The following is a 16,587-nucleotide window of genomic DNA, read 5'->3' as shown; positions in this document are numbered from 1 at the left end:
TTGCCTTTATATTGATACTGCTGCAATGGGCCTTCTAAACGTTATGACTTTCAGTGTCATTGCCCTAAGCTATGTTCATTTAACAGGGCACTCCAAACCATTTCCCTTGGCAACAGTCACAGGTCAGTCGCGTGGAGATGTGCATCTCGACATGTTTGAGAGGCTGGTTGCTGTTTAAATTTTATATGTTTAAGACTTTGTCCAATATCAGAGCCTTGCAATCCCCCTCTCCCCGCCAAAATATAGAAGAAGGAAAAGCGTAGCAAATGATCGCACTGCACGCGAGCGGGCGATTACAGTTCGTAAACGCAAAGCAAGGAGAAATGCAGCTGTAATTCAGTTTTCTTCGCTCTCCGCGAGCATTTGATAAAGTAGCAGTGGCTAAGAACAGTGTTTTGGAAACACGCATACAAAATTTAGTGCCTGATTATGCGATTATGAAGTTATGACTGGGGTAACGCTGGCATGCATGCGCAGAGAACGCGTGCGACTACGACTTTTCTTTTTTTTCTTTCCACGAACCATTTGTGACCTTGCCTGGTACGGCGTGCTTCCTGTCGCAAAAGCGGGAGCTTCCCCAAACTGCCGAACACAAGACCGCTTAGCCGGCACCCTAGTGGTGTAACCGAGTGGTTGAGCTGAGTCGACGTCCAAAGTGCACAAATATAGCTTGCGAGCAGTCATCGAATTTCACCGGGTACCGCACGGAACGTTGGGCGCCGAGAACAAGAAAGCGTGTAACATACCGTGGACGTGGGCACGCAGTGGGATTGGACTTTACGGTGCAGATGGTAGGGGGCTTTTTCGATGTCGTGCGCGACGTCCGCAGTGTATGCTTGGGGTGAGTGCAAGCGGAGTCGAAGAATTAAGCCTAACAACAGCCGCATTGTTTTGCGTGCCGCAGACACACGGGACGCATTGAGCAGGGCTCAAGCATGCCCAAACACTTGCGCCGACCGTTGGGCGACAACGCACGCAGCCACAGCCGCGGCTCCAAGATGGGTCCCCTCCGGAACCGCGGTCGGTCGTGGCGGAGCAGCGCGGCGCTTCCCAAGCATCCACTGACAAATCCACTTCCGCGAGAGAAAAAAACCACTTACGGCGAGCTTGCTTCGGCCAGACTTTAGTGGCGTTGCGGCGAGGTCTCGCAGCTTGTGCGGTCCGAATCAACGCCCGCAGCCAAAGCTGTTGCCGGGTCCGCACGCGCAAAACATCCACACGGGCGACTCTCGTTTTGCACGTCCCACTTCCACCACGATCTCTCACCACGGCGGAACAGTCATGATAACCCACTGATGCCGAAATACAACACAAACAAGACACGCCGGGGGATGTCTAGCGATCAGGTGGTTATGCAAATACCCGGCAGAGCGGAGGACTTCGTCTTTTTTGTTCAAAGCTCGAAGGGAGCTTCCTTCAGCTTATGACGGCCTCGGACTGCAAGGAAGAAAAGAAACGCCAAACGACACAAACGGAGCGTAGCCAGCGTAGCTCGCAGAGCCGCTCCGGAGACGTGACGGTCGGTTTCAAAGGTGTCGCCATCTATGTTGCTTTTCGTTCGGTCCTCGGAAGCGCGCTCTTACGGAGAAGTTTTGAAAAGGAGGGAAACTCGTGTGACATGAGTGCGAGCGTTTGATATTTGGGGGTGAGTGTCGACAGCCGCAAGCAGTGTTACGTTGCCGTAGTGTTGTGCGGATTTTATTCTTTCCGAACGGGATCGAACTTATCTGCTGACTGCCCGACTTGATAAGGCACGCAAAATTTTTCGCCAAGCGATGGCCCTCGTCATTGCTCATCCAGGCGTATCATCTGTAGTTGTTTTCCAATTACCATTACCAGTGTTTTCTATATGCAGTGCCTTCATTTACAATAATAGCGGAACGTATTGTTTCTTTTCTAGGCATTCATTCATTTACAGTAATAGCTGAACGTCGTTAATTTATTTTCAGTGCATTTGGCCTGAACTATCCTTGCTGCGTTGCTTCATGACTTAAAATTCTCTACAGGTCCCAAAACACATTGATCGTGATCGCTCATACGATGGCAGTCGCAGCAGCATTTCCGTGCCAACCGGAGAAACATTCCTCCAAAGCGGTTTTCGGTATGTCGTTGGAATTTCTTCGTCTGCACGGATTGGGGATATCGCGTTGCATCGACTCATTGCGAGTTTTGATTTCATGCTTTGGCACAGCTCTGGCTCTCTTTACGTAAAAGATGGCGCGCACATTTCAGAAGTTGTCGCAGAAAACCTGTTGAAGTTTATAGGGACTGGGAGTCAGCTTTCGCCTCGTGGTTTTCTCAATGAAACTTTAGTTCCGTAGACGTCGAGCAGCCACGTTGGTGGTGCCATCTTGTGCTATAAGGATTCACCAAAGAGGACACAAAGTTATTATTGCAGCTGCCAATCGTATTCAACTTTGCTGGTGTAAAATGTATAGGCAGTCACATAATTGTGAATGCTCAGTTATTCCTGTTTTATTTTTCTTTGATGAGAACATCCAAGTAATACAGACATGTTTTTAACATGTTGCTCTACGACAAAGTGCTACGAGGTGACCCTGCTAGCATTGTTACTGTTGTCCATGTCTCTGGTTACTCGTAAAGCCTTTGATTAATGTGCCTTCAGCAGCTTTGCTGGAAAACGCCATGGACGGGCTCCTGGTATACGGACAAGCTAAAACTCTCTAATATTTTTATGCCATGTCATGGATGACTCTACAAATACTGAATTTACTGTGGTGTTTGGCACGACAAGGAATTCAGCATTGTGGACATACAGTGCTCCACATTTTTGCTCTTAGTCATTTTGTTATCAATTTATTGCTTTTAATTTCTTTTTCTGCTTTCAAAGCTGCGAAAAGAGATTCTTTTTCATGGCCATACTTATGTGCAAATATTTTATGGCTGGAAACAGAAAGGCAGCTGTTGCTTATTGCTATTGCTGATGGACATGCTTGTTTACAAGTAGTGATCACATCTTGCAAACTTAATCTGCTTCATGACCCATTTGATTTGTCCTCCCTGCCCTCAGTATGTAGCACAAAATTTTTATCGAGCTGCTGCAAACTGCATAGACACTGGAAAGGTGCCAGATTGTCACCAACCTTCTAGCTTTCTACAAGAGATATGAAAGAAAAGTTGAGTTATGAAATGGCTTTCAAGGTTCTGTCGGCAAACTTTTTACACTGCACCTGCCATCACTTAAAAAACATTAAGTCAGCTTGGACATTATTTAGCATTCTTTAAAAACTCTGTTTTTGTTAATTTCATGGTAATATGTTAATTATTAGGAGAAAAAAATTTACGTCAAAGTTCCCTTTTCATTTGTGCAGAAGCGCCTGTATACGTCAGTGTGGCATCATGAATCTCAAAATGTATTCTCGTGTTAGGCCTTTATGCCAAGTAAAAGCCCTCAAAGCTTGCTGAGTTCAGTCATTGCTCTTTTTGAATACATTTAGTCTATCTTTACCCATAAAATATTTATTAGGTGCGAGCAGACACCATCAAAATCTATGACGTCATTGTGGGCTGTTTTGGTATTGTAGAGTGGTAATGTGCTAATACATCTCATATTATTTTTCGCTTTAGCGTCCTTTTAAGCACTGTCTGATATTCCTGTCACACAAACACTCAAAAAGACTTTTGAGCAAAAATACTCCCGAAAAAGAGTGTTGCACGCAGACACACAACAGAGAGCGGTCTGTTTTTCAGAAGTGGTCCTTTCTGGAAGCGGAGTTCGTCGAACTCTTTTGCAGCCGAAAAAGGAGTAGCCTCGAAAGGGCGCCAGCAATTATCACATATTAAAGAAAATAAGCAAATGAGTATTTTTCTGACGCCTTAAGCTCATAATAATAAATAATTTTATATCTCGCAGAAGGTGTAGTAAACCCAGTAATGCTCATTTTCTTCTGTACTCTCGTAAGCAGGTCGAACTGGTCGGGGATGTCATGTGATGATGCTTACAGACGCATGCCACACGGACAAGAAAAACTATTCACGGCATTGAAAAACGTGTAATACAATAAGTTTTCACTTTATATTTCGAGGTACATCAGTCTATTTTGGCCAATTTTGTTTTGAACGCTAGCGCTACGCTTTCGGTAGCATGTCCAGAACAAAACACCAAAAGGAAATTGTCGGCACCGCGTGTCTGCTGCGCAACACCTCTTCATTAAAAAGAATTTCAATTTGGTAAAAGACCGCTTACGTAAAAGAGTTTTTGCGTTTCCATGTGGTAGGTATTTCTCTAAATTCCCTTGCCTGTTATTACATTGCCTTCACTACAACCTGCTGTCATAAAAATAAGTGCCAACTAGGCACCGACAAATGTGAGAAGACGGGCGCATATGCAAGGTGCAATGTGTATACATGTTTGCTTCCTCGTGTGTTGAAACTGCTACCTTTGTGTGCTACCTTCTTCTCCACAACCCAGTGTTAATTGGCCATCAGTGTAATACAGTGTGATGCAGGCAATTGGGCCATAGATTTGTGCTGATTGCTTTGAATATCCATGCTATGTAAAACAGCATACATGTATGTTATGACATTGACTTTTTTCTGCACTAATATCAGAAACATAAGTTGGGACAAACCTCTTGTCCCTGTGTCACTTTTGTGAATTTCTCAGACACACATGCACGTTGACACAGCTGCAGCACATTTAGCTCTAATTTTCAGCAGGCATTTGGAAACAAACATTTTGCTGTTTTGAAATGTAACCTGTGTGCTTTCTGCTTTTTTTTTCAGTGGGTGGAATTGCAGGCTGTTATTATTAATTTTGTTTGTTTTCTCTTTAACATCACATCTTTTCAAGACTCATTGCATTTCTAAAGTTCTTCTCCTGAGACACTGCTTCCCCTTCTTTCTCTACCGTAGGAGTACATCTGTCGTCCATACATAGGCACCTCTTTGGTTGTGAATGCTTCAGTATTGATATGGCACCACGTTGTTTACAAACGCAGTTTGTTGCTTGTAGAGGATCACTGTACAAATGGACTTAAAAATAGTTAAAAATAGATGGAAGCACTCTCTTGTTCCTATACTTAGGTCTGTCTTTTGTGACAAGCACTGGCCTGTCTCGTGGTCTCTTGTAACCCTGCCCCTGTCACTTCTGTCGCTTGTTTCAAAAACTTCGTCAGTCAAGTCAGTCACAATGCATATATTTGTTCTTGCCCATATTCTCAGTATAACCTTCGGCAATTGAGGGTACAGATATAAACCTCAAATCTAATGGAGTTGGGGCTGGATCTACTTTATCTTCCTATTGTTTTCTCACACACAATGCTTACTGCAGCAATGCTTTCACATACATTGCAGCTGTTCTTCATGCCAGAAATCAACAGGGCACTTTGCTTTGACCTTTCCAAAGCATTTGGCTTGGTACCTTGTTCACTGTTTTTTCCAAAGCTATTCCAATGTGGCTTGTATGTGAAACATTCTTGCTCTTGATCTGATGATTACACAAATATGGTTCCTGTATCAGATTGTGCTTCATATATATGGCTAATTTTTGTTTATGGCTAAAATTAATGAAACCATGAAGTATGGCCTTCATTGATGACACTAAGGTCTTTTCTCACCCAAAATTATACTTACACTGCATTGAATGGTGTTCCTTGAGCAAACTCACGATCAAGGCTTCCAAGATGTGCATTGTTCTGTATAGCCACAAACGCTTCCCCCCCTTTGGTACTTGTATAACACAGATAGCTTAGATATTGCTGCTGTTCCATACACCACAGTCTAGGTGTTTGCATAAATGAATCATTTTTTTAAGCGGTACATTCATGCAATTGCAAACAATGCTATGAAGCTGCTTGGCCTCATCCTGCATACAGGGTTCCACATCCTTGTTGGTTAGTTGCTTTCGTGCCTTAGTAAGTTCCAGGCCAGAGTGTTGCTCTGTTGTGTGAGATTGTGTACTGCAGTGCTTGTCTGTATTGTTAGAATGCATTTAGATGAAATATAGTATAACTTTTACGTACGCAAACAAATTTAATTAATTTACCAGTGAATTATTGATCCTTTCCAGTACACTTTTCAACATAAGAAAAATTAAGACACATTTTTCTCCATTAGTGTGCATAGTAGCACTGTTGGTTCACTGCCATCTGCTGTAAACCGTGCACATTTTAACTCACTGTGAATTATTCTTCTTTTACTCACCCTGGTTGCTTCGTGATTGCTTAATTGCCTGGTGTTGGGCTTATGCAACTTCCTTAATCTGCTTGACTTAATAAAACTTTTGATTTGCTGCAGCATTTCACAGAGATGTTACACTTACTCACTGCTGTTTTGACATCCTTTAAGGGACTGTAGAGCCCTTTAAGGGAAATCAGGGTGACTTTTTCATAAAACTCACCACAGTACTCTCTTCTTTCAGCGCAGCATTTCTTCAGGGTGTCACGCTGTCCGAGAGCCCCCCTCTCTCTCTCTCTCCTTTTTTTTTTTTTCCTTAAAACATGTTGGTACCCTCTAAGCATGCCCTGAGGCACCCTTTCATAGAACTCGGTGCAGTGCATGTAGTGGCCTTGGCAACACCTTGCTACAGAAAGCCAAGTAAATTGCTGCCAACTCACAAAATTTCTATAAACTTTATGAATTTGGGCTTGTTTATGATATCACGAACATTGCATCAAGTTTTCTGAAAAAATAAATTCTGTTTGTGAAAAAGTCTTGCTCATCAATCTCTGAATGTTTTATTGAAAATCTTCTGGTGATGAAAGGATGCCAAATGGTTATTTGCTTTGAGCAAACTTTTTACAGACAAGTTTCTTAAGCAGGTGAAATCGGCTACACCAATGTTGCCGAAAAAGTCGAAGTGTTGATTTCAAGTTTCTGCTGCTTGTGTGCTCCATGCTGTTACCTCCTTACATCCCCTCCCTCGGTGCTGTGTTCATACAATTTTTACATTCTAAAGTTCACAGGTTGGCAGGTATGCAATGGGAGCTTTTTTCTGTGCTACCAAACTAGTTTTTTTATTTTCCACTCTGCTTCTTTATGCGCCTTGTAATATAAGAGGAGCCACAGGCTATCAAAAGAAGGGGAGATGAGTTTTATGTGCTTGGAGGGAAGCAACAATGGAGAAATTATGCTGTTTGTTGAGTGTACCTCATATTTAGGCTTGTAACAGTAGTGAATGCAGAGTCAAGTCAGGCAGATGGGGAAGGACTTGTTTGGAGACACAGGAAATGGCTTGATGCTTTCAGTGACACAGTGTGACCCAACCATTATGTCACAGTGGCCGTCAGAGGCTTATGTTATCTTGCTCGCTGTTTTCCGGGTAATGGAAGTCCACCAGAAATAATTTTTTTTTTTCATTTTTGTCTTCCCTACTTCTTCGGAGAACTTGCAGCAATACTTTCTTCCACCCCCCCCCCCCCATCCTCGCCATCACATTACTCTTCCCTTTGAAGAGTTTGAGTTCTCTCGTGAAACCGTTTTCTTACTCTAAATTCTCCTTTCCCATTAGAAGGGATGGGGGGGGGGGGCTGCAGAACGAGCTATTGAATGCTGTCAAATAAAGTATCTGTTGCTCTGACAAAGACAGGTCTCCTTGCAGAAGACTGGTGTCATGCTAAAGTTTTCCTTGTTTGGCTGCTGTTAATTAGTTCACCAGTTTTTTGGTATAAAATGTGATCACAAGCTGGGATCGCTACTATGGGTTTTGAGCGCATGATGTCAAGGTAGAATTGATGCATGTTTTGAGCTGTTTTCAACGATTATATAATTAGGTATTTGTTCCACCCCTTATTATTTCTTTATTCTGAAGGGTGGGCTTATGCTTTTGTTGCAAGGCTTCTCTACCAAGTCCTTCTGTTATTGGACACCGAAAATAGTGCCCTGCTACTGAAATACATAGCAGCAAAAAAGATCATGCGGGAGATGTGATTTTTTTATATTCATCCTTGTCCCCTGTGGACACATGTGAAAATAATTCATCATCAGAACCAGAATATCGCAATAAACATGCAAATATCTCATTTCGCTGTCATGCAAATGGAAAGCCCACATTTGTTCCAGTGTCAGACAAACTGAGAAGCATCTTGCATTTGGTATATCGCGGGCACCATCACACAAATCCACAGTGCCCTAAGGCAATCTAATTTAGAGGTATATAGTCGCTGTCTGTCTATTTACATCTAGTACAAAATTTTCAAGTGTGAACAGTTTTTTTGAAGCCCTATATAGAAGAACTGTCAGTGAGAGAAGCTTATCTCTGGTAATAAAGAATCATTGCTAGGTATGGAAGGGCTGAGTTTGTGTATGAGGAAGGGGAAGGCGTGCTTTTCCACATTGAACGAAAGGGTAGAAAACAACTACATCGAAATGTTACTTTGACTAAGTTTGCTACGAATGTGTATACTATTGAAACAATCTTTCTTAATTGCTTCATTTTTTTACTGATAGCCTTTAAACAGCACCTTAGTGAATGATGCAGGCACGTGGTGGTTAGTGCATGTGACGCACATCACAGAACACGGCCTTGAGACTTTCAGTGAGCCATGGGCGCTATCTAATCTCAGAGTTAATGCCCAGGCATCATGTTGATCCTCGGTGTTCTGTACTCTGTGTGTTATGAGTGGAAGCATTCAATCTTTGATAGGTGGTGTATAAGACATGGCATCTGCGCGTTTCCGGCTCCGCAATCACTTCTGGCACACACAGCCTGCAAAAGCATTGCTTTCGAGATATGCGTCTGTTACTCAAAAGTAACCATCACTGTGGTGTGGATTTGGGCTCCTCCTATAGCTTCTTGCGTATGCAGTAAAAAAAGCCTAGCCTTCGAGATCTGTTTCTGTTATCAAGAAAGAGCCATCACTTGGGCATGCATTTGGACACTGACTATTAGGATTTCCCCTGATAACACAACTAGTCATTACTTACTTCTGAACAAATCTTGATAAAACTTGAAAAAAAAAAAAAAGAAAGTGTTATGCAACACTGGTCTGATCTAACTAGGCAGCTCTGAGAGAATAAATAGCCAGTCACTGCTGCCGTGCCATGCCAGCATATTTACCTCTATTTGTATCCATTTCTTTAGTCTTGTATCTGTTCTATTCAGAACAGTAGGTTTTTTTTCTCTCATGCAATGTTTGGCATGTGTGATGGAGTAGAAGCAGGAGAGAATGCAAAGTAGTGCTGAACTTTTGTTCTCTGGCAAATTCACTGTGTCGCAGCCCAAAACACTCAATCTTTGGAGAATACACTAAATTATGGTAACAATGACTTGCTCAGAATCAGGTTTTTTGTATGTTTTAGTTATTCCTAGACATATACCTTTTTTTTAAACTATAGCTTTAGCTTGCCTCCAGTGGTGGTGAGCCCATGGTCGGAATGTGAAAAAGCAAAATAACCTCCGATTGCGTAAAATAGTATCAAATTTCAAGACTTTGTTTTGTGTAGGAAAGCACCTTAGATGCAACCAGATGGCTCACTAATAAGCTCTTCATTATGCTTTTCGAAGCAGTGACAAATTGTGGCACATATTCCCCTTGGGATAAAATTAGGGCAAGGCATTAAATTAGCCAAAGCCCCTTGAGAAATTCCACCGGGGCAACTTTAAAATTTCACTAAGAAAGTCACCTTTAAGTTACCTAAAAGCTAGCAAAATTCTCCAACTTTCTTGCCAAGTTACCAACACTGGTGCGAAGCACGGGGAGGCAAGTTTCTAACACCACATGTACTTCACGGATAGTACATTCCTTTTAAGCCAACCTTTCCACAATGTAGATATGAATATTTGTCAAGGCAAAGCCTTACATTGAAACTGTGTGTGTGTGTGTGTGTGTGTGTGTGTGTGTGTGTGTGCGTGCGTGCGTGCGTGCGTGCGTGCGTGCGTGTGCGCGCGCGCGTGTGTGTGTGTGCGTGCGTGCGTGTGTGTGTGTGACTTCCAGAAATCTCTTTGCTTAACTATTCTTTTGGCATAACCATCTATGCCTGGTATAATGGCCTTTAATATAGACAAGTTTCACACTTGCTGTCACATAGTACTTACCCATTGCCACAATGATTGTCAACAATGCTGCCCTAGGTGATCCTTGCCAAAGCACCATGTTTGTCATCTTCGGCAGTTTTGTCACAACATGAAATGCTCATTCCGGCTGAGTATATCGAGTGTAAGAGCAGTGGCAGTTTAGTATGACCATAAAACCATTTAATACGAAGCATATCTTCAGCTATTGCTCTATGAATTAGTGTGCATTGTACAGGACCTAGTAATTATTTTTCTTTTTGCATTCGTCACATTGAAGTGTTGAGATGTGTTCCAGCAGTACAAATATTAATACTTTACTGCACAAAGTTAGAAAGGAAACAGAATACAATCAAGCCTGCCAAAGCCATCTTTGCTTCTGTAAGGCACTCTAGCCTATCTAGCTCAGGGCCAGTACATTGCTGTTGATGCAACTCCAACTGGTTTGGCATTCCGCAGAGCTGACCGACGCAGATGTTGGCATCCTCTTTGACTGTGCCACTGGTGTGCGTCCGCAAGCAGTTGGCTGCCACATACCAGCTGACGTGCCTTATGTCCAACTGTGTGGCCAGCCAATATGTCGCACCCACTTTACCCGCACCCAGCTGACCCGGCTGTTTTGGACAGCAAGGTATGTGTGCCAGTGTGGACATCTTCTGCTGATTTGGAGGGGATTTGAAATTGTGATTTGACTATATTTGTGCATTTGGGAGTGCATTGGCTTGCCCTAATTCCTGGGTGGCCCAGATTGGACAATCATTTAGACTTGTAACAGTATCTTGAAATGAAACACGCAACTTAAAAGCAATCGCTGTCATTGCTTAACACTGATGGCATTTCCTGCAATTATAGTTGGAAAAAAATCATAAATGAACAATCACAAATGTCAATTTTGCTGCAGCATAATGGTGGCGTCATCTGTCACAGCTACAGTGACTGCTGTTTTGCCATAGGTGTGACAGATGGCAAACAGAGGCACTACTGTTTCGCTGCAGCAAAATTGACATTTTTTTTAGTGATGTAGCTGCAGACAATGCACAGTTCATATTTATTGGGAACAAGACAGGCAAGTAATGCCTGCAGACTTGGTATTAACTAGCTTTACCATAAAATGCCACCTCTGTGTGAAATTTAAGTGTAAGAAAGCCAACAATATAGCTGAAAGAGTTTTCTATATTTAGCACTCCTATATACGGAACACTTGGTAATACTTTACTGGAGACCCTTTTCTGATCTATGGAGTATATATAACTTGCCCAGCACTTCTTCCTTGCAAACTCAACCAGAGTAATATAGACTAGTACTTGTGTTTCGTCCACAGTGCCTTTCTTTTTTCTATCTCTCAGCTTTAAATGGGGAGCCCTGCAACAAATTCTAAGGCTGCCACTCTGATTCTAGATAACAACAAAAGCATGCCATTCAGCAGGTTATATATGCATGTATATATTATATTTCTTTTTTAGGTCAAAGATCATTGCTCTACAGAATGACCCAAGTAACCACAGGGGCTCACATGGTGAGTGTTTATGTTCTCCCTGGTTGTTTTGTGGTCCATATTATATAAACTGTTCCTAACACATTTGTTTTAGTCAATTATAATCTTGATACTGCAGAATGCATTAACAATTGTAACTTTGGTTGACATGCTTTATTTTAGTGTGTATTCTGCTGCTGTAATGAAACTAAATATTCAGTATCAGAAGTTACAGTGTTGGTTACAGTGAAGAGAATATTTGTTCGCTCAGTAGCTACGGAGAGGAGAGAGATTGGGGGGGGGGGGGCACATTTTGTATGCATGTTCATGTCTTGGCCAGTAACTTGACTTGGTTGACTCTGAGTCAGCAAGCCAATGTGTTGATCTCATATCATCAAGCCGATCAAACAGCTGCAGATTAACAACCATGCCAAGTACATGTTTATTTGCATTGTTTATGTGCCATGTATCAGCACAAACCAAACTAGAGGCCATCAAGATTGGCCCATCAAAGCATCATCACAGCTGTGTTTCTTTTGCAAAGACTTGATTGCAGTCTACATATATGTACATATATATATATATATATATACACACACACACACACACACACATACATATTGAACTTATGTCAATATGTATGGTTACGATAAATATTGGACAAAACAAAGGTATTCCCGTGTTGTGTCGAAATATTCTCCTGTTGTGCGCAACTTCGTTATACTGAGGTTTGACTGTATGAACAGAAGCAGTTAATTTGATTCATTTAAGGGTGAAATGCTTCAAGCACCAGTCTGTTCTGCTCTGATTTAACCCCACAATGTCCAACATCATATTTTTGATACTCTGAGTTTGTTACCTCAAAATGATCATTTCAGTGCAGCAAGCTTAAATGCAAAGCACATGGTATCATTTATAAAATGCTGAAGCAAAGTTTCCGTCGTCAATAACTTTTCGAACCTATTACACTAGTTAATCACTATACTGATTAATTTATCACTCAATTAACAGTTCATTTTTGTCCTGTTCATGGCCAGAAATAATGGTGGATAACTTTTATAATTCTCTCTGATGTGGAATGAAGCTTGGGCTTTGTGAGGTTCAACTCACATGGAATAAATTTGTTTTTAGGTGGAAAAAGTGGGTTACATGGGGTACAGTCATCTGTGACATTGATTTGGCCTTGTTGCTTCTGTGTGCGCATGGTTATCTTTGAGCCTATTTAGGCACCTCTCTGTCCGACTGACACAGCACCTGCTATGTGAGAATGGTATTAAATGCCACATCGACTTTGCATGCGACAAAGCATGTGATGTGCTTCTTTGCACAAACTTAATTGGGGACCTAGCACGTGTGTGCCAGAGCTTAAAATCCAAATATTCAGTAAAACATTGACAATAATCATTCCTCAGCATCTCGAAAAATACAGCAGAGTCTCAGTAATTGGAACTCGCTTAATTTGAACTTCTGGTTAATTTGAACTGACGTTGTGGTCTCGTGATAATCACATGTATTTCAGCATGCGAAAAAACCCAGTATTCGAAATCCTGAGCATTAGCTTTGGGTAATTCTAACAGACTGCACCCTGCACAGACTGGCACATATCTTTGAAGTTGTACAGTCAAATCTCGATAATTCGAACTCGAAGAGGCCCAAAAATTTGTTTGAATTAAGAAAAGGACTTGTTCTTGAAGTATTCGTTTGCCATAGCACAATGCACGAATAGCGCGAGTTGTGAAATACCGCGGCGCACAAACACACAGCGAACGAGGACCACGAAACTGCCCACGTCCACCAATGTTCGCTTTCTGATGATGGCAGAAGTTGAAACCTTAAGGAACAAGCTGGCACCGGGTTGGCAGGATTGGCGGCACTGGCGCGGAGGCGGGCACACGTGGAAACCATCAAAGATGAGGGAGTTACGAGGGAGCTGACAGGGAAAGTGAGGGGAGCGTAGTTGCGAGTAAGGGCGGGGGAGAAGCGGACTTGTTTTCCTGCCAGCTTGATAGACAGCGCTAATTACCTCTGCCACTGAAGCAGCGGAGTTGCTGGAGCTGGACCGGGCCTCTGCCGCTGCTTCCCTCTGCGAGCTCGCATGGTTTTTTTTCTTTTCATCACGAGGTTTTGGATTAGACTCGTCATTGTAAATAAACAAGCGCAAACGAGACCAAACCAAGCCATGCAAAACAAGCACGAGCAAGAGCTCGTGCTTGTTTATGGTAGGCTTGTAGGCTTGTTTATATAGGTGGCTGATTATATAGCCATGGCTATATAATCAGCCACCTTTGACTTCAATAAACAGTTGCAAGTAGCGCCTTGTCCTGTCTTTGTCCCTTCCTAGTGTGCTGGCACTATTGGCACTTCATCTATTGAAAGGGAATTCCAAACTAGACAGCGGCGATTTCAGCGACAGTGGCGGTGTAGTCTCTGACGTCACAGACATAGGGTGGCCAGTAAAAATTAATGAGTCGGGAACACACAACCAATCTTTAAAATTAATTCTCAGGAAAGCTAAATGACTTGCAGCCATATTGTTTGGTACAGATAATCGGAGTGTAAAAGAGAATGTGTATTCAAAATTTTATTAAAGTTAATGGACATCGAAAAATCGCTGGAGTTGCCTTCTGATACATTAACTTGTTTTTAATTGTATGTTTTTCTCCTGGAATGTGTTTTTTGTGAAAAAGAGAACAGTACTCACCACCCCGACTTAGTGCCATCGTGATAGTGATTACTGCGATAACGAAAATAAAACACCCTCCCTCATGCTGCTTGCGCATTTGCCAAGAAAGTTTGACTGCTCTGCACCAGAGTTTGTTTCATTGCTGCATGTTCCCCTCAATTTTCAATGGCCACAAGGCGTGCAGGTGCCGCGATGCGCTTGCGCAATATGACCTTGGGCAGCACTGCGCACGGTGCTCTCGAGAACTGGTTCAGAAAGTGCAACTAAATCGAATGGGCCTTATCTAATGTGCCGAGTTCTTGTCGTTCTTTGCTTAGTGTATAAGTTTCTTGCACCTTTTCCAATATAACTCACATAATCACTACTGAAATTAGACAAGCACCAACCAAGTAAGTTTATCAGAGTCAATGCAACGTTTTGGAGTTATCAGGGTGGCATCGGCAAATTGCAGTGGCCTTCTGTACGAGGTGCTACCCAAAAGTTCTGGGAATTCAGTCATAAAAAAAAGAATTGTGTTCACCATAATGCCTAATTAGCAGTGTCTTCTTCAAAGTAGTCCCTTTGAGCATGTGTACACCGATCCCAGCGTTTCTGCCACGATTCCATGCATTCGTGGAACTCTCCGAGCGACATTATGTTGAGGACTGCATGCAATTCCAACTGGGTCTCTTCAACACTGTAAAATCAATGTCCTTTCAGCCTGAACATCAACTTTGGGAACAAGAAAATGTCACAAGGGGCGAGGTCAAGTGAATAGGGTGGGTGCGGAAGTACTGTCATTTATTTTGAAGTCAGGAACATTCGAACAAGTGATGTGTGAGCGAGTGCGTCGTCGTGATGAAGCCAATTGTTCTTCCACTTCTTGAGATGTTTGCAATGAATTCTCTCTTAAGCACCTCAAAATGTCACAGTAAAGCTAGCTGTTCACGGTCTGTCCAGGCAGCACGAATTCCTTGTGGACAATTCCATGTAGGTAAAAAAAAAAAAAGCAAGTAGCATGGAATTCACATTGCCACGAACTTGACGTGCCTCTTTAGGCCGCGGGGAATTTGGCGACTTCCATTGCGACAACTGCTGTTTGGTTTCAGGAATGTAGTCATAAACCCATGTCTCAAACCCGGTTATTACGTTGGACAGGAATTTAGGATTGTCTCTGACTTGTTACTTCAGTTCTGTACAGACAGAAACACAGTGCAGCTTCTGTTAGTCACCGAGCAGTCTTGGCATGAATTTTGCAGCAATATGCTTCATGTTCAAAGCATGTGACAAAATTAGCTGAACTGTGCTGTATGATTGTCCCACAATGTCGCAGATATCCTTTATAGTTAGCCTGCAATTTACAAGGACAGCCTTACGAACTTCTGCTATCATTTCCGGGGTTGTGCTCGTTGACAGGCGTCCAGAACGTTCGTCATCGTCAACACGCATTCGAACTTCTTTGAAGCGTTTATGGCATAAAAACGTCCTACTTTGGCTCATGGCATCAACTCCAAAAGTGTCCTCTAGCATGCAATAAGATTTTGCCACAATTTCGCCAAGTTTAGAACAAAACTTGATGCAAATCTTTTGCTCCTTGAAGTCTGTCACCTTGATTGCCAAGAAATATGCCAAATCAGTGAAACATTGCGTTGCAAAACAACACTTCCCAGAACAGTACTTCATCTTAGATGCAAATAATTCAGCACACTGATCCGCAAGGCATACTGCTAGCTATATCTAGTGGTGGAAATGCATACCAACCCAGTTTGCCCGCACTTTTCCAATTCCCAGAAGTTTAGCTTAGCACCTCATAGATCCAGCTTGTGGCCCTGGCAATGGTCGCCTGGGGAGGCAACCCTGCATAGGTCCTGCATATACGTTAGTGGAAGCTCTCCTAACAAGCAGTTCATTGTCTCTTTGGCACCCTGAATGTGCCGTGACAGGCTCGAACAGCTTGCGCAAATTTCTTTCCATCTCAAGGATGACGGCACCATCAAAATCAAACCTGTGGTTCATTGCCTCAGTGTTAGGCCATGCCATTGCACTGGCAGTCCAAGTGACAGAAATTGTTTCTGTCTGCCTAAGTCGTTAAAGGAGGTTTTTGTCACCCCCTATATAAGCCACTGGTCAATCATAGCACGAGATTCTATAAAGGACACCTTGCGTCTTCTTCAGGGTCCACTGGTCTTTGGCCCGAGGATGAGACATACAAGCATCGCTAGAAATTGCATTGCTGGACTACAGTTTTAGGAGGTGCTGATATGCAGCTTTCATTAGAGTCGCACCTTTCTCAAACAGCAAGCAGCTGACATGTTTGGTTGGACCTCTGGTGTGTGCGCAAAAGGCACTTTTATATGCCGTAACTATCGGAAATTAATTTGTTAGGTGCTGTTTGCAGTAACATTCAAAATTGTCTTCACGTAAGATCGAAATAAGTTTGTGTGTACAACATATTTGTAAGAAATGCTCATAAGCTGT

The 16,587-nt window shown here is 42.6% G+C and overlaps 2 protein-coding genes across 9 annotated transcripts in view; one reads left to right on the top strand and one right to left on the bottom strand.

Annotated features, from left to right (window-relative positions):
- LOC142584906 (uncharacterized) overlaps positions 1–1,467 on the bottom strand; it is a 140,212-nt gene extending 138,745 nt beyond the window's left edge. For 2 of the 7 annotated variants that reach the window (XM_075695247.1, XM_075695248.1), the window contains exon 1: positions 1,101–1,467. The gene's annotated coding sequence lies outside the window, so the exon portion shown is untranslated. Of the gene's footprint in view, positions 1–746; positions 1,042–1,100 lie in introns of those variants that run through there. The other 5 variants (XM_075695246.1, XM_075695243.1, XM_075695249.1 and 2 more) reach the window with 5 other exon arrangements.
- A 64-nt stretch (positions 1,468–1,531) lies between these two features.
- The window catches only part of LOC142584905 (protein MMS22-like), a 170,891-nt gene continuing 155,835 nt past the window's right edge, over positions 1,532–16,587 (top strand). The window contains exons 1-4 of one of the 2 annotated variants that reach the window (XM_075695241.1): positions 1,532–1,645; positions 2,007–2,101; positions 10,433–10,604; positions 11,437–11,489. In XM_075695241.1, coding sequence (XP_075551356.1) covers positions 2,041–2,101; positions 10,433–10,604; positions 11,437–11,489 — 286 coding nt within the window. In that variant the 5' untranslated portion in view covers positions 1,532–1,645; positions 2,007–2,040. Of the gene's footprint in view, positions 1,752–2,006; positions 2,102–10,432; positions 10,605–11,436; positions 11,490–16,587 lie in introns of both variants that reach the window. The other variant, XM_075695242.1, reaches the window with a different exon arrangement.

This window comes from Dermacentor variabilis, chromosome 6 (assembly GCF_050947875.1).
Source record: "Dermacentor variabilis isolate Ectoservices chromosome 6, ASM5094787v1, whole genome shotgun sequence".
Taxonomy (NCBI): Eukaryota; Metazoa; Arthropoda; class Arachnida; order Ixodida; family Ixodidae; genus Dermacentor; species Dermacentor variabilis.
This window is presented reverse-complemented; position numbering and strand designations above follow the sequence as displayed.